The sequence below is a fragment of the Pteropus alecto genome, unplaced genomic scaffold (assembly GCF_000325575.1).
Source record: "Pteropus alecto unplaced genomic scaffold, ASM32557v1 scaffold105, whole genome shotgun sequence".
Taxonomy (NCBI): Eukaryota; Metazoa; Chordata; class Mammalia; order Chiroptera; family Pteropodidae; genus Pteropus; species Pteropus alecto.
The window spans coordinates 4,870,836-4,890,833 of NW_006436294.1; the positions used below are offsets into that span (position 1 = coordinate 4,870,836).

General features: G+C 58.4%; 1 protein-coding gene across 1 annotated transcript in view; it reads right to left on the reverse strand.

Moving 5' to 3' along the window:
• Positions 1-19,998, reverse strand: part of COL22A1 (collagen type XXII alpha 1 chain) — a 189,162-nt gene that overhangs the window by 70,867 nt on the left and 98,297 nt on the right. The window contains exons 24-32 of the mRNA XM_006912934.3: positions 17,144-17,188; positions 16,559-16,612; positions 14,393-14,446; positions 13,423-13,476; positions 9,125-9,169; positions 8,495-8,557; positions 7,987-8,040; positions 5,599-5,640; positions 3,203-3,235 (exon numbers count right to left, since the gene is read on the reverse strand). Of these exons, the coding sequence (XP_006912996.3) occupies positions 3,203-3,235; positions 5,599-5,640; positions 7,987-8,040; positions 8,495-8,557; positions 9,125-9,169; positions 13,423-13,476; positions 14,393-14,446; positions 16,559-16,612; positions 17,144-17,188 (444 nt within the window). The remainder of the gene's footprint in view (positions 1-3,202; positions 3,236-5,598; positions 5,641-7,986; positions 8,041-8,494; positions 8,558-9,124; positions 9,170-13,422; positions 13,477-14,392; positions 14,447-16,558; positions 16,613-17,143; positions 17,189-19,998) is intronic.

The window sequence follows — 19,998 nt, forward strand, 5'->3', positions numbered from 1 at the left end:
CCCCTCCCGCCCCCACCAAAGGCTGTGCGCTCCGGAGGCTCATCCCTCCCACTCCACTGGGACTCTGATCCATTCTTACTCATCCTTCAGGTCTAAGGTCAAGAATCGCTTCTTGGGGAAACCGAACCCCAAACCAGGCCAAGTCCCTCTTAGGGACGTGCACGGCGGCGTCATTTCTCCTTCGTGGCGTGGGCTATGGCAGCACTTCCACACTTATTTGTGTGTTTTGATTCCTGGCCCCTCCAGCCCAGAGCCTGGCAAGCAGTAGATCGCCAATGAAAAACGATGTGAAAAATGCAGTGGGGACCCTGGAAGTATCTGGAAGGCAGGTCCAAACACGGGAGCTGGGGAGCCTGGGGTGGGCTGGTCAACCTTTAGTGGGCGGAGAAGGCAGCAGTGACAGGCAAGGGCCCTGTGTGGCTTCCACGCTGCTCTCTGCAACCACGCAGGGCAGACTTTGGGGACCTTGCCCCCGAGGCTCCTGCCTGCTGTCCTTGCCCGGGCTACTCATTGTCCCCCAGTGAGTGTCTGCAGGGCCCCGGGCCAGGCTCCTCATGCTGTGCATCATCCGTTGAGGGGAGCGGCACGGGCACAGCCCGGACACCATGCCCGGTTCCAGAAGGCTGCTCTGCGGAGCGCTTCGCGGTGCCGGCACCCAGCTCTCCCACAGACATGAGTTCATTCCTTCTAGAATCGCCGTTGGCGGCCAGCTCAGAAGAACACGCTCTAACTCCACCAGGGATGACACCTTCAATCCTAGCATGGTTTCCTCCTAAAAAACTTCCCATGCTGAGAACCCATGAAACACTTCGGTCCTGAAGTTACCAGCAACATGCTTTGTAAAAACAGAGGGCTTACAGGGTCAGTTCAGGTGATGAACTCAGAAGCCTGCAAGGGACTAAAGATGGCAGGAAGACAGGCTCAGGACCCACGAGTGGTCAGGCCAGAGGAGGGACCCTGGGGATGCACAGGCAAACGCTCCAGCCAGGTTCCGTGCCAGGCCTCGGAGTCAGAAGCAGTACCTGCCAGCCGGGCACACTGCACACTCCTCACCCATTGCTGAATGCAGACACCTGGCTGGTCCCTCTCCCCTCCGACTGCCCCGCTGGCCATGCCAGCCAGGTCAGGCTCCCCCGTGGGCTCAGTAGGTCCTGCAAACTTGGCACTGGCTGGGAGCCCTGAAAGACACCTTTGCAGGCAGAGCGGTGGTGGAACGAGGCTGCCCGGAGCCTTGGGGATGGCGGCTTCTGAAACACCTGCTGCCCAGCAGCTTACACAGCCGGCTGGAGTTCTCAGCTGTAACTTCCCCCAGGCTGAGGCCGCCTGTCCCTCCTTCCTCCAGCTGAGTGTGTCCTCTCTACCTGACATCTCCAGACCTGCACAGCATCCTATGGCCGAGCTGAGCTCTCCACAAACCACCAACCACCACCGTGCCGCCTGGAGGCCGCCCAGGGCGGTCACCAGCGCACCCCAGGAGCTCCTCACGCCATAGTCAGGCACTTCCTCCAGGCCCTCCCCGCCCTTTCTCGTCCCTCTCTAATCATGCTGCACACTTCGCGCCCCCTCCCTGTGTGCAGAGACCCAGACAGTACACGCCTGAGGAGAGCAGGGAGAGGTCCACAGAACACTTTTCAAAACCATCGATACAGACACAGTTACCAGGTGACGAGGCTGGCCCAGAGCAATCATGCAATAATCTATAATATGTGTGTATGTGTATTTTTTATAGGCTCAATTTCCTTGCTTTGCGTCTGAGAGTGGCTTCCTGGTTCCTGCAAAGCTCAGACCCTATAGGCAGGTGTCATCCGTGGGACTTGGAGAGGGGAGCCCAGCAGGCCCCAGCTCCCACTCATGTGCCTCCCACTAAGACGCCTTGGAAATCATCTTTTATGGAGCAGTTCCTTTAAGAGGAGGCTGGATGTGCAGACTGTCTCAGGCTTGAGGGGCTCAAGATGGGCCTGGGCAGAGAGGCCGGAAGGTGAAGGGCCGGGAGGCAGTGTAGATGGAGGTGGTCCGGCAGAGGAGACGATGGGATGGGTAGTGTGATCTGAGTGCTGCCACCTGGGGGCTGGTGAGCCTTGAATCTCGGCAGCAGGTGGAGACAGCCCAGGGCCTCTGGCTGGCACCTCTGTCTCGATTCCCATCTGCAAGGTGGGCCCTCTGCAAGAGGTTTAGCTTCTCTGAGCCACGGGGTCACGCCGTCTGTGGAGCGGGCACGTCCTCAGGGATGGCACGACACCTGCACTGTGCCTGCCGTGGAGACTCTCATGCTGTGTCTCTCTGAGTCCACCTTTTCAGAGTAGGGGGCATAGCCAGAGCCCCCGAGCATGGCCTTTCCCACAGGCACCCCCTTCTGCAGCCCACGCTGTCCCGTGGTGTCCCCTCCGTCCCCCGCTTCCTTCCGTTTCACCTCCGGGGCAGCTCGGGGCCCTTCCGGCTCCTCCCGCGATGGCCGGGCCCACCCTCGCTGCCCGCCCCATTATCTCCATCACCGACGGGGCTTTTCCGAGTTGCATCGCCTGAGCACAGAACGCAGGGAGAGGGCCACCTCTGGACTGCGTCGCCACGCGAGCCTCTCAGTGGGCGCGTCCCAGAGCGGCCAGTCACGTCCCCATCACAGAACCGCGTCCATCCGTGAGCACGAACGTTGACACAAGGGCATTTCTGGCCTCCGCGTGGCAGGGCCCATGGCGACCGAGGACACTTATTTCCAGGACAGCCATCCGTGAGGCGTTTTAGTGATGGCGAGCCTCCCTTCCTGCCCAGCATTTCCGTCTTGACGAGGGGCCACAAGCCCCCTACTTGGCCACACCCAAAGCAGGCCTGTGTCCACTGTCCTCTGAACAGCCCCTCTTGGACCGGGGTCCCCTCAGGGCACTCCACTCCGGGACCCTTCACTACCGACATCCCACTCATCAATCTTCTGCCATCCCACGATAATTCTGTTCTCCTCGAAACCACAGCGACTCTGCGTGTACTGAAGAATTACATCCGCCCAAGGAGAGGTCTGCCCTTGGCCCTGGTGTTACTGGGAGGTGACACCCAGTCCCCTGCCTGACACTGCAGCATTACAGGGCCCGTCCCTACCAACCGTCAGGACATGGTCTGGAAGCCCAGGTACCCGGCGGTGGCTCCCAGAGCACCTGGGGGAGTCACGAGCTAGGCTGAGGGCAGCGGGCGGCACCAAGCGGCCGCTACTTACTGGCATTCTCGGGTGCGGGGTGAACAGGGACGTCTGAAAGGGAACCAGAGAGGAGAGAGGTGTGAGTCGGCTTCACAGACCCGCCTCCGGGAGAGCTACCAGGTGGAACGGCCTCGGCCTCTCCTTTGCCGATTACTAGTTTTGACAACTAGAATCGCGTATTTCTTTGAAGTCCCTGAGCACTGATTACGACAGGAAAGCAGAGGTTAGATGTGGGAACCCCGGAGTCACACGTCCTGAGCTCAAGCCCTGTCATCCCCGCCTAAAAACTGTGTGACCTCGGAAAGCTGTCAGCTTGTGCATCCTCATCTGTAAAATGGGGATGAGTCGTTCTCCCCTCGGGGTACGGGGGCTGGGAACCCATGCCTGTCCTAGAGCTGTGCCCAGGACGCTGGGGCCATCAGTGTCTCCGTTTCACTATCAGGGTCTCTGGCAATGACCCAGGTGACAAGGAAACCAGGACGAGGGGGCTCTGGGCACAGAGAGCTCAGCTCACGTGAACTCTATCTCGGCACACAGAGACCCCTGCACTGGCCCATGGGGCCCTCTGGCTCACCCGGGCCCAGCTGCATTAGACGCCTCCCAGGGTGAGGTCTTCCGCAGCCTCGAAGCTGCACGGCCCCGGCCCCGAACTTGCTCCCCCCTTCCCTTCACCTGCCTACGGCCTGCTCCCCCCTCCACCAGCCACTCAGATACAACTCAGGCCTCCTTGTCCTCCTCCCTAACGCACCCTTAGGGCTCTTTTCTACATATTTCCACACGCTTATGAATGTACAGAAATAAATGACTTTGCACAAGAGTTATACAAAGAGTAACAGCAAACGCAGTTATTTAGGGTTGTTTATAGGTACTAACTCATGTGTTCTTCACAGAAACTCTTAGAGGCAGAGGATCTGTTTTTGTCCTGCTTTATGGATCAGAAAATCGGAGGGCAGAGGGGCTGCTTAGCGACGTCCGTGCAGCGAGGGGATTCTGGGGCACGAACCGGCCACGCGCAGCGGCCCATGTCCTTCACCCTCGCACACACGCGACTTACAAGCTGGTTATTCCACTTAGTTTTCTTGAGTGTGGGTATCTTTTCAAGGCCATATACATAGTGCGTGTGTGTGAGTGTGTGTGTATTTTTATAAAGCAGGATTCCACGACATGGACAGTCTGTGGCTTACCTAATTCTATGCTTGTGGTCACGTAGGCTGCCTGTAACTTTTCATTGTAAGCAACTTCGGTGTACACCCTTGTTTATGCTTTGTTAAATGCACATCATGCAAATTACTACTCTGGGGTAGATGCCCAGAAGCGGGATTTCTAAGCTAACAGGTAGACACTTTCAGATATATTGACACCGAGTTGCTTCCCAAACGAGTGACATCAACCTGCCCTTCCACCAAGCAGGGGTGCCCGCCTGCCTGCAGCGGATGTCATCAGCCTTAAACGGAAGTTATGTGGCCAGTTCTGACTCTAAAGTTGCTTCTGAGACTCTTCTGACATCCTTGTAGGACGGCTAAGTCCCATTTTGACAGGCACGGGGAGGAGACTGAGCTGCGGAACAATGACTGAATGAAAATCAGAGTGAGAGTTGCTGTCACAGCGTGTGTCCAGGCTCCCTCCTCTGCTGGCCTCCACACCGCGGCCGTTCCCTGCTTTGGAATGACCAATCCCTCGTCCCCAGCGAGGGCCAGCACCGGAAGCCATGCTCAACCACCCTGAAAACAACTGATCAAAGCACAGAACGTCAAGGCTGAGAAGAAAAACTGAGATGAAAAAGAAAATAAATAATCCAAAAAATGCTCCCCTATTTATACAGCAGTGGTTTTATATTTAGTATCACTAATGCTCCAGAAATGCTGCTATGTGCTTGTATCGCTTGAGTTAGCTTTTACTGCAAGTGTACAAGATACCTGGGTACAATTTGTACCTTGAAAGTTGAGAAAACCAAGTCTTTTCGAAATTAAGTAATACATCTGAGACCACAGTGCTGCTGCGTGGCAGAGCGGGGACTCAAACTCACTTTCGTCGGGCTCTGAAGCCTACATTCTCAGTCACTGCTCACTGCCTGGTATCAAGGCTCACGGCCGTTTGTCCGCACGCAGTCTTAGCCTGGACTGCATCTCGGCCCTGGGCCTCAATGTCCCCAGCATAATGGGTAGGCACGTGTCCTCTGGGTCTAGCCAGTGTTTCGATAAGCAGTGATGAGTTCGCTGGATACAGTAAGCTGACAGCACAAAATGTTCCCAGAGGGGCTATGTGCTTGGGGGTTATAAAGCCGAGGAATAGCCACGGGCTGCTGGCCAACTATTAAAGAGATGTTTATAACTAAATGGCACATTTGTGGGCAGTGGGGCCTCCCAGTGTGCTCAGAATTCAAAAGAGGAAGGGTTAGAAGCAGAGTAACTTACGGTTCCGGGTGCTCCAGGCGGGCCCACTGGGCCGGCTTCACCCTGGACAGAGGAAAGAGAGAAGCATGACCAGCAGTCTTTCTGCTGACTGCCTCTCCTGGGACACCTGTCCCCAGACAACAGAGCCACCTACCCTCCGTCTACCTGGATAGATGGATGGATAGATGGATGGACAGCTGGACGGACGGACGGATGGACGGACAGATGGATGGATAAGATAGATGACAGACAAACAGATGATAGAGATATAGATAGATATAAACAGACAGACAGATTCCAATTTATAAAATAGTTCGGATATATGACAGCCTTATGTCTGAGAAGTAGCTAAGCTGCTTTGTGCGGCCGCAGGCTGTCTGCATCACCTCACGCCCACGGGCAGTGCTGCAGCGAACATCCTGGCTCTGTGCCCTGTCCGTCCCGCACTGAAGGGAACAGGCTGTTCTCGGGGGCCTGAGGGGACAATACTCACCCCGTAAGCAACACAGACTTAGGAGTCGAACCTCCTAAGCTTGAAGCCTAACTCTACTTTCTTATGCATCATTTTACCTCTTTGGGCTTGTTTTCCTCTTTACAAAATGATGATAATAGTACACGCAGCTCACAGCATCGCATGGGACTGAGTAAGAGCCTTGTCAGCAGGACCCGACAAGAGGGAAAGCCACCGTCACGTGTGTCCTCAGGAAAGGAGGTCATGGTTGCTCCACGCAGCAGGGACCACAGAGCAAGAACCTGGTCTAAGACCCGCCGTTTCACCTGTGCCACCATGGCGACTGAGCTGGTGCCTCTGGCCAGTGTGCTGCCAGCAGCCCAGGGCTGGGTCTGCTGCAGGCCTCCCACACCAGGTGACTGGAGGACAGGGGAGGCACGGCGCCGGCTGAGAGAGGGCCGAGGCCGCTCAGAAACGCTCGGGCGATGGTGAGCAGCGGGGACTACTCTGTGTGCCGTCCCTTGGTCCGCGGCTGCGCAGTGCTCAGTGCCAGGCGCTGGCTTAAGCACCTGAGACACAGACAGACACGCTCGTGCTCCCATCTTACAGACGAAGGAACCGAAGCCCTAACGGCCACTCGCCTGCCCAACACCACGGGGCCAGAGAATGGCAGAATCTGAGCCCCTCGCCGCTGTGCTACACCGCCCTGACCACACTTCCCGAAGCTTCGGGAAGGAAAATACTTGCTCGGTGCCATTTGTGTGACCTGAGTTCACCGCTTCTCTCCCTGACACTGCTGACCTTGTTCTCTGGACCAATCTAATCTGAGCCGACTGACCCCCCAGCAAAAAGTCCGAACAACCGGAGCTGAGCGTTCCCAGTCGGATGCGTGAGCGGGTATAAAGGCGAGGAGGGCCGGAGGGGAGGCAGGGCTCCAGCCCAAAGGGCCTGCCCAAGGCCTCGGGGAAGAGCCAGCCCCTCCTCAGAGCTGTGGGGCGGCAGCGGGGCGGGGAGGGAGGCTGGGGCAGGGCGGGCCACCTGCAGCTCTCTGACTTTAAGAGAAGAGGTCTGGCTGGAGAAGGACCTGTGGGGTCTGGGCTCAGCGCACGGGCCTGGCTTCTTTCCAGCTCCTCCTGTTCCACGCTCAGAAGCCCTCGCTGAGCAGGGAGCATTGTCACACCCACCTTCCAAGACGCCCTGCGGCCCAAATGCTCGGTGGGTGGTGGGGAGGACACGCCCTGGGAGGCAGAGGTAGGGATGGGCGAGGCACAGTCAGCAGGAGCCATGATGTTGCTTTAAAGTCTTATTTTGGATATTTGACCGAAATTGTCTATTGTTACGCATTTCTCTGGAGGGGACGGAAAGTGGGCCAGATTCTTTGGGAGCTTGAATGTGATTCTGCTGTGACCCTGGCAATTCTGCCAAAGCAGTAAAAGGCATTTTATGGTCTCGCTGAGTCTTTTGCATTCTGGAAATGAGTTTCTCAAATCAAAACTGCATTTCTGAGAAGTGCACGAGAGCAGCAGCCTGGATGGCTGACTCGCCGAGCCCTCTCTGTCCCCAGCCCTCCATTTATAGATGGCAGGTCTGTCCTGAGCAAAGCCCGCAGCCCTCGGCCGGAGAGCGAGAAGGGGAGGGGAGGCTCTCCCGGAGCCCAGAGAGGCTGAGGGCAAAGGAGAGCGGGAGCCCGGCGGGGAAGGACGTGCGGGGGACAGGGGCGGACGCGAGGCCCCTCGGGGTGTGTCACTGCTCCCGGCCGGCAAGCCCAGGCCCAGGGCCATCAGAGGAGACGCTGGGCGGCAGGGCGGGTGGAACCGAGACCATAACCGGGACCATAACCCAGGCCTCTACTCCGACCTCACACGGTCCTCGCCCCACCGCCGTGGGCCACTCACGCACACGAAAGGAGGATCTGCCACTCGTGTGACTGATGGCGGCAGGACAGCAGCAGCTCCTACCTTGTCGCCTCGGTCGCCTTTCTGTCCCGGAAGGCCCAGGTCACCTTTCTCTCCCTGCAGCGAAGGATGACAGCAGGAAACATTAGAAGCCGACTGAGCGTGACGCCTGCCTCGCCCCCGAGAACAGTGGGACCCTGGACGAACCCCTTTGCTCTCCGACCGGCTCTTGCCTCGGCAGTAAATGCCACGGGAAGCCCAACTCCAGGGCGCGCCCTGCCAGTTAAGCTGAAGCACCTGATTCTCCACTCGGCACCAACAGATGCCGCCCCCCTTCCTGTCATGTCCATCTGAAGACGCCCCCCCAAGATCTCTCGGCCACCGCCCTCTCGCCCCAGCTCACAGACCACAGCAGCTTGCTCCACCCCCCACCCCCGTTCTCTTCCTTGAACTCTGGGGAAACACTCTCGAACCCAGGCCCAAATCCCACCCACCCCCAAGGGACTAGGCTCCAAAGGGGCTGCTTCCCACGGGCACGGGGGCCTCAGTGGGAGGCGTGGCCACCACTCACCCGCTCTCCTCTCTCCCCACGCAGGCCCGGGAATCCTGGGGCGCCCGGGAGCCCCGCCTGCCCCTGTGGAGACAACACAACCTGTCTGTCAGCGCACCCCAGGGAGGCTGTCCCGGCCAGGCCATGGGACGCCTATTCCCTACTTCCTGCTCCCCAGCCCCCCAGAGAGCCCGGCTTAGTGGAGGTGGTGCGGAACGCACAGCAGTGTTGAAGGGGGGTCCAGGGGGCGCGCACGGGGGTGTCCCCACTCCCAGGACCCGCCTGGCCTCTCGTGTCTGCCCCTCGCCCTTCAGGGCTCACACAATCTCGCCTCCTGGACACCCTTCCTGGCACTCCCCAAGTCTCAGCAAGGGGGGCCTCCTGTGCCCCCCGACCCTCAGCTGCACGTCAACTCTCACTGCACCTGCTCAATGGCTCGTGGTTCATGGTTGTGACCCGTGCCCAACACAGTGACAGATGCTCAGGACATGGTGATAGTTACCATACAAAAAAGCATGGAATGAATTTACTGAGCCCCCAGAAGGCAACGGACACAGGCCTGATGTGTACGAATGAATGAATGAATGAGTGAATGAGTGAATGAAGCACGGAGTGAAAACGATGGATGAGTGATGGTACGAACATACAGACCTTGTCTCCAGGTCGGCCTGCCAGGCCCTGCTCCCCAACGTCACCCTGCAGAGAGTAAGAGACACCCCATTACCTTCCGCTCACACTTGCAGAGATGGCCGCCGATCCCCAGGTGTCCCCACACACTCGCAGCCCCTGCCAGCCGCAGCCCCTGATTCTCAAACACGGGGCACATGAGCCACAGGCCGTGGAAAGCAAGGGTCTCACGTTTCTGGAGAAGGGGCTCCACAGTCCCTCACATTGTGCTCTGCTTCCCCCAAAGGAAAGAACTTCTAGAACTGCCCTGGACAGAGTCTACAGGTTGGATCCTCTCGTCCTGAATCCAAACGCTTACAACTCGGAACAGTGAGAGGCCAAAACCTAGGACTCCTACGCTCGCCACAGCCCTGGGCTTAATTGCACTTTGCGGACACCCAGACCCCGGCTCGGTCCAGTGACAAAAGAGAAGCCGCTGAGAACATGTCCCAGCTGACCCCTGGCCGCGGAGGTCCTTCAGACCTTGTGAGCACAGGCAGCCAGGCGGCAGGCAGTAAGAGCTGGCTTTCCCCTCCCCCACGGCGTGCCACGACAAAGGCCGGTCTTGGGTCAGTGCTGGTAAAGTCCAAATGGACCCTGGAAAGCAAGCGCCAGGCAGGGCTGTCTTGGTTCCGGGAGGCTGGTTGAAGCCTTGTGCTCAGCCAGGAGGGACCTGACCAGCGTTCCGTAGACAGGATGAAGTGGGGGCACAGGGCCAGAGTGGCCTGTTCTCCGACCCCATGGCTGCTGGGCTTACTGGGTCCCTACAAATAAATCACTGACACAAAGAGGGGTGTGGTGGGGGTAGGGGTGCAGTTTCTGGCCAGCGATGTGTCTTGAGAATCACCAACTTCTTGAATGAGAATTAATTTCTAACATCCATTATGCTAGTTAGCAAAACCTCTGTGTAGATTCCATGAGAAAAGGTGTGCACATGAATGAATGAATGAACGAACTAACGAACGAACAAGTGAATGAGCACGTACGTACACATGCACACAGGGCTTTCCCTGCAGCTATGCCGACTCAGTTGGCAGTGAAGGCCAGCGCCACCACCGCTCACCAGAGAGGAAGACGAAAAATAGAGTCAGAAAGTAAATAACCGAAGCGCTATGTGAGCAGCTAGGCACACACTCTGGTGCCACCGGGCGAACTGGCGTCTGAAGTCAGCACTCGCAGCAGCGCCAGACGCCCCCCTTCTGCCATCAGTCCCTAGGGTGTCCAGGCGCAGTTAGGAAGAACCGCCCTAACCGGAGCTGGGCAAGCACCTGCCACTCGAATGGCCACTTGACGCCTGCTGGCATGGCAGCACTTTGGCAGTGGGAACCGCTGGCTTGGGCACCGAGGGGCTGTTTGGTTAGAAGGTGTCCCGAGAGCCTCCTGAATGTGTGCTGTGACCCCTGGCCAGAGGCGCGGTGGACGGAGCACTGGGCAGCAGCCCGACCTCTCGAGGCCGATGCACCTGGCCCGGAAAGCAGCTCTGTCCTCCGAGTGGACCCACAACCCGCCTCCGGGAGCGGCCACACTCTTCTCGGCAGAAGCGCATCTTCAGCTGGCGTTTTGTCAAAACGAAGTAACGAGACCCCGGGCCCGTTCTTCCAGACGAGAGTACGTTGTCAATGCATCAGAAATTCATAGCTGCAGAAATTCGTAGCTTTGAATTTTCCAGAGAAATGTTTTACACACGCAGCGCTGGAAACTGCATAAAGATGACGCGAGCCGTAGCGACTTCTCTGTGGGGGTCTCGCAGCCACCAGCGGTCGTCAGAGACAGACAGACAGCATGTCCACTGGAAAACTAAAATCCCTGAGGGCCCCCAATTTCCTCCCGGTACTCCTCACGGCGGACCGCTGCATCTGCAGAACCCCGTGCAGGGGACGCGGCGATGGCTTCCGAATGCCACCGGTGGGGACACAAACGATGGCAGGGCAAGCCCGGCCAGCCCCCCCGTCCCCAAACGCAGGAGCACACGGCCAAGGGGCACGGTCGCCTCCAGAGAACCGATGGAGTCAGGACTGAAAAGAACAGCAAGCCTGTGCCGGCGCCTGAAGTCCTTTCTGGAAAGTGACAGCACTTCAACCAGTCAGTCAAACACGCCTACGAGACCATGAGCTTCACCCCACACAGCCACCTCCAGATACGCGGGCACAAAACACAGCCAATGAGGTATTATTACAGGCTGATGGCTTGCGGATCATAATAAATATTTTCTGAAAACACAAACGTTGATTCTTAAAACACGAAGAACTGCTGAGCTTGGAAGTGGCAGGGGGGGGGCTCGCTGTGCGCTGATGCGGGGGCGTGAGGGCCGAGTCCTAGGGCCGAGTCCTAGGGAGCAGGAGGCCTCCTGCGGGGCATGGGGACACGCTCTCCACGCCTGAGCCACCTGGATATGCGGGAGACAGCGTGGGCACCATGCAATCTATGCTTTTATTGTCCCGCTTTCATCTGGTCTTCTGAAGAACAATCATTTTATAAAACAGGGACGGGCCCAAGGACCTGCCCGTCAGCCCTTCCCTGGTCAGCAGAGTGCTGAGTCCTGCCCACCCACTGTGTGGAGGCCAGGCCCTCGCTGTGCCCTTGCTGGGCTGAATGCGTCACCCACCCTCCACCCAGTGAACCCTCCCTGAGCACCAGCAAGGGCCTGACGGAGGCTGGGAGCGGGGAGGGAGGCGGCCAAGACCACGTCATAGCCCTTACCCCGCTGGTAGAGCCCAGCAGAGGGCGAAGCTCGGTGGGTGGAGGGGAGGGCGTGCTCCCCGTGCAACCGCCTGCGAGGGCACAGAGTTCCCCAGGGCCACCAGCGCACGTGCATGCCAGCTTCCCCAGCACGCCACACCCCCGACACACACACATCAATCACACGCCCAGACACACACATACATCAATCACACACCCAGACACACACACACACACACAAATCACGCACCCAGACACACACACACACACATCACACACCCAGACACACACACACACATAAATCATGCACCCATACACACACACACATAAATCACACACCCAGACACACACGCACACACATAAATCACGCACACATAAATCACACACACGCACACACAAATCACACACACATCACACACACACACAAATCACGCACCCAGACACACACACACACAAATCACACACCCAAACACACACATAAATCACACACCCAGACACACACGCACACACACAAATCACACACACATAAATCACACACACACACGCACGCGCACACAAATCACACACACAAATCACACACGCACACACATCACACACACACACATCACACAATCACACACACACACACAAATCCCCCCCCACACACATCACACAATCACACACACATAAATCGCACACACACATAAATCACACACACACACATCACACAATCACACATACACACACAAATCCCCCCACACACACATCACACACACATAAATCACACACACACGCGCGCGCGCACGGTCCAGCGCTCTCTTCTGTCTCTGCACTCTGAGCCCTGGCCACATCTGAGACATCGAGCTCAGGGCCTCGCGACAGGAGGAGACCCTGCAGCGCGCGCGCGCGCGCACGGTCCAGCGCTCTCTTCTGTCTCTGCACTCTGAGCCCTGGCCACATCTGAGACATCGAGCTCAGGGCCTCGCGACAGGAGGAGACCCTGCAGCCCACCAGGAGAGCCACAGTGAAGCAGAGCTTCCTGGACGGAGCCAGGGCACCCAGGGGCAGCCACGCAAAGCTAGCGCTTGGGGTCCCCACAGCCACAGGAGGGGCCCTCTCCAAGCTGCATGTGTAGTGGCCTCCGCCTCCCCGTCAGGTACATTGTGACACTGTCCCCACAGGGAGCCCCAGGGGGCTGACTCCACAGACGGAGGCAGCTGGTCCTTCCCTCCAGGATTTCTACAGGAGCCCGCCAGCCTTAGGGACAGTGGCGAGAGGGCGAAGCTCCAAGGAAGGGACGAGGGGGGAACATGGGTCGGGGGGAAGAAGGGAGGGAAAGGGGGAGATGGAGAGGGAGGGGGACGGGCCCCTCCTCCATTCAGAAGCCCACGCGTCCGCTTGCTCCCCTGTCCCAGAGGTGCTGTGACTCTCCAGCGCTGCCGTTCCCATGATGTGTCACTTTCCCTGTTGGGGCCTCTCACCTTTTCAGGCAGCCCCTTTCCAAGGACCCCACTTGTCCCCTGCCGGACCCCGGCTGACACTGACCGCCCCGCAGCTGGGGCAAACACACTGCTCCAAACATACTCCCCGCAAAGACACGCGATGGGGAGGAGGCGGGTCCCTACCCGAAGGCCAGGCTTCCCGGGCAGCCCGTCGTCCCCTCTGCCTCCTGGCTCTCCCTGTAAGGAATGCAGTCAGGTCAGCAGGAGCACAGGATGGAAGGGAGGACCGCGTGGCCTTGGGCAGCCTGGGCGCCTGTCATTCCGCGTGACCACGGTGACCAAATCAGCAGCCCATACCGCCTCCGAGGCTCCGCGTTTGATGATGCTACCTTTGATTTATTTTATAAAAACATAACTGAGTAGAAATGGTGCTCTTCTCCACTGAGAGATTTGAGTATGGAAGATGTTCCACAAATGTCTTTCGAATGCAGAGGACTTGGTCAGCCCTAACCCTTTGTCTGGAAAGATAAGGGAGAAGGATGAAGAACGTTTCCATGAAATTAAGTTAAATCCACATGCAGTCTGCATTTCGTCATTAACAATTGAGTTTCTAAGTCTGCTTATTGAAAAGGATGACGAATTTTCCCATAATTTGAAAAGCTCCTTTCAAGGGCGGTTGGCCTGGGTACGTGGACTTAACATCTGCTATAAAAGAATAAAGTCCGTTTGTTAAAACACATGTTCTCTCGTTGTGTAATTATTCCTCTGCAGTGTATAAACTGGGAATATGCTCTCCAAATTTAATTTTTAATCTCTGATTCTTTGCTTAATGATTCTACTATAATAAGCCTCAACAGAATATTTCTAAAATTAAAGTCTCTTATTATGTAAGAGTCTCTGAAAGTTTTTCCTCCTTGTGAATTAAATAAACACGTTTCTAACAGATTGATTTTAAAGGTCAAGGCTCCCAAACCCTTCCCCAGCTACCTAAGAAGAAAGAGACGTTGCCCACACCTGCCTTTACGAACCCAAACACTGCTGCATCCTGACCCAGGGTTTGCAGTCAACTTATTTCAGAGCTCCCCAACAACGGAAATCCCTGCTTTTCTATGTTTTGGGCTCCCAAGCCTGTGCAGCCCACGAGGATACCAACCTTGGGTCCTGGCAGGCCTGGGGGTCCATACGGCCCGTCCTTCCCGGGTGGGCCCTGGGCCAAGAAGGAGAAAAACAGACAGGAATGAAAGGCGTGTTGCGGGCAGCACTGCGCCCTGGTCCTCCCAGCTGGGAGCCGACTTTGCAGCCGGCGGCCACAGCACCGGGCTCCCCGCCTTCCCCGCGACTCTGGGGTCTCTGTGGGACTGCGCTCTCCCCACACCCGCTCTGGACGAGGCCCGGGTTCCAGCACCCTGGACACACGTGGTGGCAGCAGGGGGCAGGACGGCCACTGAACCTGGCCCCATTACTACCTCGTCTCCACAAGGCCCCTGGGAGGTGGAGCCCCCCGGCCCCGCCCCCCCATCCTCTCCGCCATCACGTTCTCCTTGCCCTCTGCCACCCTCCCTCACGACCGCCCTTCACAACTGCACACGTCAGCCTGCTGGTTTGGCATGAACCCAGTCCGCCCCTTCCTCCAATGATGGCACTGACCGGCTCCGTGTCCCACTGTCCAGTCCCAGGTGCCTTCTCCATCCCCATCCTTAGGACATGGCACCGGTGTCACTGCAGCTGTTTGCACGTGACGGGACACGAGCTGAGTGACTCGCTCTAGGTCCCACGGCCAGTAACGGGGACCCGCAGGTCGAAACGCAGGCGTCTCGGCTGCACCTCTGCTCCTTCCACTCCCCCAGAGTCACCTCTCTTTGCTGTTCTGTGCCTGAAGTGACAGCCTCCCCGTGACAGACACAGGGAAATCCTATCCCCGCAAACGACAGCTCACACGTTACTGCTTCGGCAGATGTGAGTGCTCTTCCAAAGCTGTGATTTTTTTATAAACCCAGTAATTCTGTGCAGAGAGCCCCCGCCACCCATTTAGGACGCATATCGCCCTGTGCCTCTGGCCTGGGCTGGTGGCCGGGGGAAGGAGCGTCCCCTCACCCCAGCAGGGGTCTGGGCGGCAAGGCCCGGAAGGGTGGGGGCAGGGCGCGTCTGGGGTCACGGTCAGGGCAGCCCACTTCTGATGGACAACAACACTAAAGCCAGGGCAGTGCTTCGGACCCTTGGGGCCATGACCCCCCGCAACCCAGAAACGCTCCGACTGCCTTCTTCCCTGTCCTCAACACCCGACCACCCTCTGAACTTTCACACTAACACAGTCTCTGTGACGAACCCAACAGATGGGATGAGACTAAGCTTCGGATCAGGCGTGCTTAAGCTTTCAGACAAAACGCTTGTTGGTAACACTGCGGGTGACCAGGGGTTCCGGGGTCAGTCCACCCGACGGGGTACATCACGACTCTCAGTTTCCGCCCGGAGCCCCTCAGGATCTGAGTGCTTAGGCTGCCGGCATGCCCACATCGCTGCCCTGTCTCCCGGGGGTCTCGATCTACAGCCACTGACCAGGGGCACAACTGCTGTGTGCTATACAATCAGACTCACCTGTCACCCCTTCTCCTGTGACTGGACCCCCCTCCGGTGCTCTGGGCTCCCCAGGCTCCCCCAGCCTTCCCCACCCGCTGGCCCCGCCAGAGACAACTAGTCCCTTCCAGTGGAACCGAGGCCTCCGTGAGGGCCACCGGCAGGTCTCTGATGGTCCGTCACGGCCACGTGGCCTCAGGCTCACAGAACACACCTACTATCCCGCCCTGAAGAGCGACCGGACACAGGACAAAAGGGCAGCTTCGCGCACTCACTGCGAGCGGACACACTGCTGAGCCCACCCTCGGGACCTAAAAGAAACAGGAGGCCCCCGAGCCCAGCGCCCCCCACTTCGGGAGTGAGGAGACACGTCAGAGTGACGCAGGAAGGGCTCTGCCACGTCCTGGGCCACCCCTCACATCCCTACGCCCATCATGCCTGCCGCCCTCCGCCAGCATCCCTTACAAACAAGAAGGCACGCTTGAAACAGCCAAGGACTTCAGAACGTGCCTTTGGGTGACGAGAGCAAGGGCGTGCGGGGACACATCCCAGGAAACAGCAGGTGAGGGTACCACAGAAGGAAGAGGCCGTGCTGAGCATGGGGACCCCGGTCCCTGATGACAGGGAGGGAAGGGCACGGAGTCCCCCGCTCTGGGGGGCAGCCCTGGCTGGAAGGGCCCGGCTGAGTGGACACGGAGCAATAGGTGACAGGGGAGAGAGGAGGGGCAGACGCCAGGACACTCACCGCCTGCCCGGGCGGCCCAGGCTTTCCGGGGAAGCCGATCTCTCCAGGCAAACCCTGCAAAGGGGACATGCAGCACTGTCAGTGTGACCTCCTCACAGGTCCCCCCTCCCACCGCCTTTCCAGGGCTTATCTAGTCTACGGTCAGGGCCACTGTCACACTCTTCCCTGGTGGGCCAGGGGGACCCCTCCCTCTGGGGAACGACTGCCCGGCTCCCTGCCCCTGCCCCTCGGCCTAGGGCAGAACCTGCCCAGCTGCCCCTGAAGTGGGGGAGGCCTACCCTGGCCCTCTGGTGCCTCAGAGCAAACCGCGAACCCCTAAAAGGCGCTGGAACGGACAATCCCAGACTAACACGCCTCTTCCACGTGCCTAGAGCAGCCAAGCAACGTGCTAGGTGACCCAGCGACACTTCTCATCTAAGGGGCTCACGGGCCGGAGAGCGCAGAGGCCCGGGGTGGCTGCGGGTGCCGTCCTCGTTTATGCTCTGGCCTTGGACAAACAGCAAACAGGTGGCGGCACAAAGATGCTCCCACAGGCCATGCAGCGGCCCTCTAAGGGCCCAGCAAGAGGAGCAAAGCCAGTCTTACCGGGGGGCCTCTGGGTCCAGGGGGTCCCGGCACGCCAGGTGGTCCCTGCAAGGAAAGCACAGAGCGGGTCACAAACACGCACGGAGCAGCCTCCTGGTGGCGCTGTCCTTCCGCAAAAGACGGGAGGGGACAGTGATGGGTGGGGCTTCAGCTTTATTTGCGATGCCTTATTTTTTAAGAACAAAAGAAAAAAGATCCGAAGGCAATTGACAAAATGTTAACATGTATCACATTTGCGTGATGGGAACTTAACTGTTACGCTGTCTATTCTGCTGTGTCTTTAACTACTGGAGCCTCTAAAATGGATACACGTTTGTGTGTGTGTGTGTGCGTGTGTGTGTCAGCGGGTCAGCCCATCTCTCAAAGGTCTTCTGGAACAGCAGCGCCCAAACATTAGTCAAGGCGAAGGACCTCGCTCCTCCCCCGCCCCACCCCGCCCCGTGGCCAGGGAAGACCACCTCTGTACCTCCAGCCCCGTCTGCTCCGCTTTCTCCCCAGATACGACTCCCTCCCTCCCTCCCTCGCCTCCGTTCTCAGATGTCTCCACCTCTGAAATTGCCCCCAGTTCCCCAGAAGGCACGGACCCACCCTCCCCCATGCTCAAGGCCAGTGGGATTATGGTCCTCTGCATCTCAGCCAGCGACAACCCCAGGGCTCCACATGTGGAGAGCCGGCTCTCCATAACTGAGCAGAAAGCTGTGCACGCAGACACCACCACCACCACGGCGCCACTAGAGGGCGACAGACTCTAGGAAATGCCAGAGGCTGCCCGTGCGCGGACAGTTTCCTTTTCTCCCTCCGGGGGTCCCTGGGAGTCGACGATGGACACAGAAGCGGGTTGTTCGCTGAACGTGACTTCTCGGTGGGATCTGGACCCCGCTTTCTCTGCAGCTCGCTCAGTCCTGGTGGGTCTGTGGGGGTCCCCATCTACCTTTGTTGGGAGATACCTGCTTGGAGCTAGAGCACTGAGGAGCCAGGCAGAGCTGGACGGTGGCCTGGGCCGGTCCCCCACAATGTGAGGACAGGGGTGGGGGGGACAGCACCACAGAAGCCTTGGCCTCGCCTCTGCTGTCACTCAGCCGTCCCCTCCCCCATGCTGCTCCCACTTAGCTCTGTTCACCCCTCGTGGCAAAGCAACAGCCACGCCGGTGACACAGGACCTGCCCTTACAGGTGAGTCTGGGAGATCTGCTTTTACTTCAAGGTGACCTCGGAGGTGCTCACAGCACCCTCAACCCCAGAGTTCACCCGAGGCCCCCGCCCACCCCGGGCAGCACGCTCCTCGCCAGCAATTTGGGTGCAGTTCCTCATCCTCCCTCCTTACATTTCCGGGATGCCCGTGGCCCCTGAGCGTCTTGCACTGCTGCAAAGTGGTTGTTCCCGGGAGCTGGCCCCCTGGCCAGCTCATCCCCTTGACCTTGCCTCCCCGTCCTCCTTCTTGTCTTGCAAACACCCCTGCAGGCGGCTGCTGCTGTTTGCTTGTTCCAGTAGACAGACACAAGTCCTCACCTACCAGAAATGAAACTTCCCTATCTGACAATAATGGAAACTGAGGCCCAGACAGTGTCAGGGCCCCTCCTGAGGTCACACAGCCATCATGTCCAGTGTATCCTGGACAGCTGGGCTCCTGCAGAATCACCTGGAGAGCGCATAGTAAATACAGGCACACAGGCCCCTTGTTTGGTCTCTGAGATACAGGTTTGGGACAAGTCTGAGGGGTCGGTGACTTAGGAAACACTCCCCAGGTAATTCTGGAGGGCCGCCTGGTCTGGGACTCACCCGCCTTGACCATCTCCGTGCTCCGGCCTAACTGCCATCGGCGCAGCTAATACGACAAACACAGGATTCAAGGGACCCACGAAAGAAGCAGAAAACAGACGCAGAAGGTGAGGAGAGCAGCCCCCCCTGTTCAGCGTCCACTCTGCACGTCAGCTCACGCTGACCCCGTGAGGGGATCCCGCCCATTTCACAGACAAAGAACTGGAACTTGGAGGAAAATGAACCAATACTAGACAAAGCTGGCGTGCACGCGCAGTGTCCCCGATCCCCCACCTTCCCCACCCACCCTACGACTCCACCCTGCGAAGCATCTGCACAGATGGGGACACGGGACTCGCCCCCTCCTGCCGCAGCCCCCTCCCCCCGAACAGCGCTTTCCTAGAAGGCCATGTGTGTATTAAGTGGGACGAGACCCTGGGGCTCCACGGGGGCTGGAAGATGTCAGGGTCCCCCTCCAGGGCCCGCAGCACCTGGCTGGTTGCTATGCTCACAGTCAGGGGCTAATAACTATCCTCCGGTCTGCGGCTGCAGGCTCAGGGGGGAGAGCACAATCCCACAGGGCAATTAAACCTAAGTGCAGCGCCCACTTACGAACAGCGGGAGAAGCTGGGAGCACGCGGCACCAGCTGTCAGGAGTCTGGAAACTGCTTCCGGTGGGGGCCACACAAAGGGGACAAGCCAGTCACCTCCAGCCTCCTTTCCAATGCAAAGCCAAGTAAGGAACCCATGGATGGGGACAGCAGTCAGGACGCGACCGCCCTCCGGTGCTCTCTGGACCCCGACAGCCACGCAGAGACACATGGCGGTGACAGAAGCTCTGCCTGAAGTGGCCGCTTGGCCTCGCAAGGTTCTGACGGTCACCTCCCGGAAGGCTGTGACCAGCCTCCTCCAGGTGACCAGACACCTCGTGCAGAGTGGGCCTCGTTCTGGTGACGCTCGATGCTTCTGGCACAGCCTCGGGCAGCCGTGGGACAGGAGCAGTGCCTGAGGGGACCAGGACACCCTGGAAAGCTCAGGCTGCTGACACTTCCCAGAGGTAACTGGGAAATCTACATTTTCAGGCATATTCTTCCATTT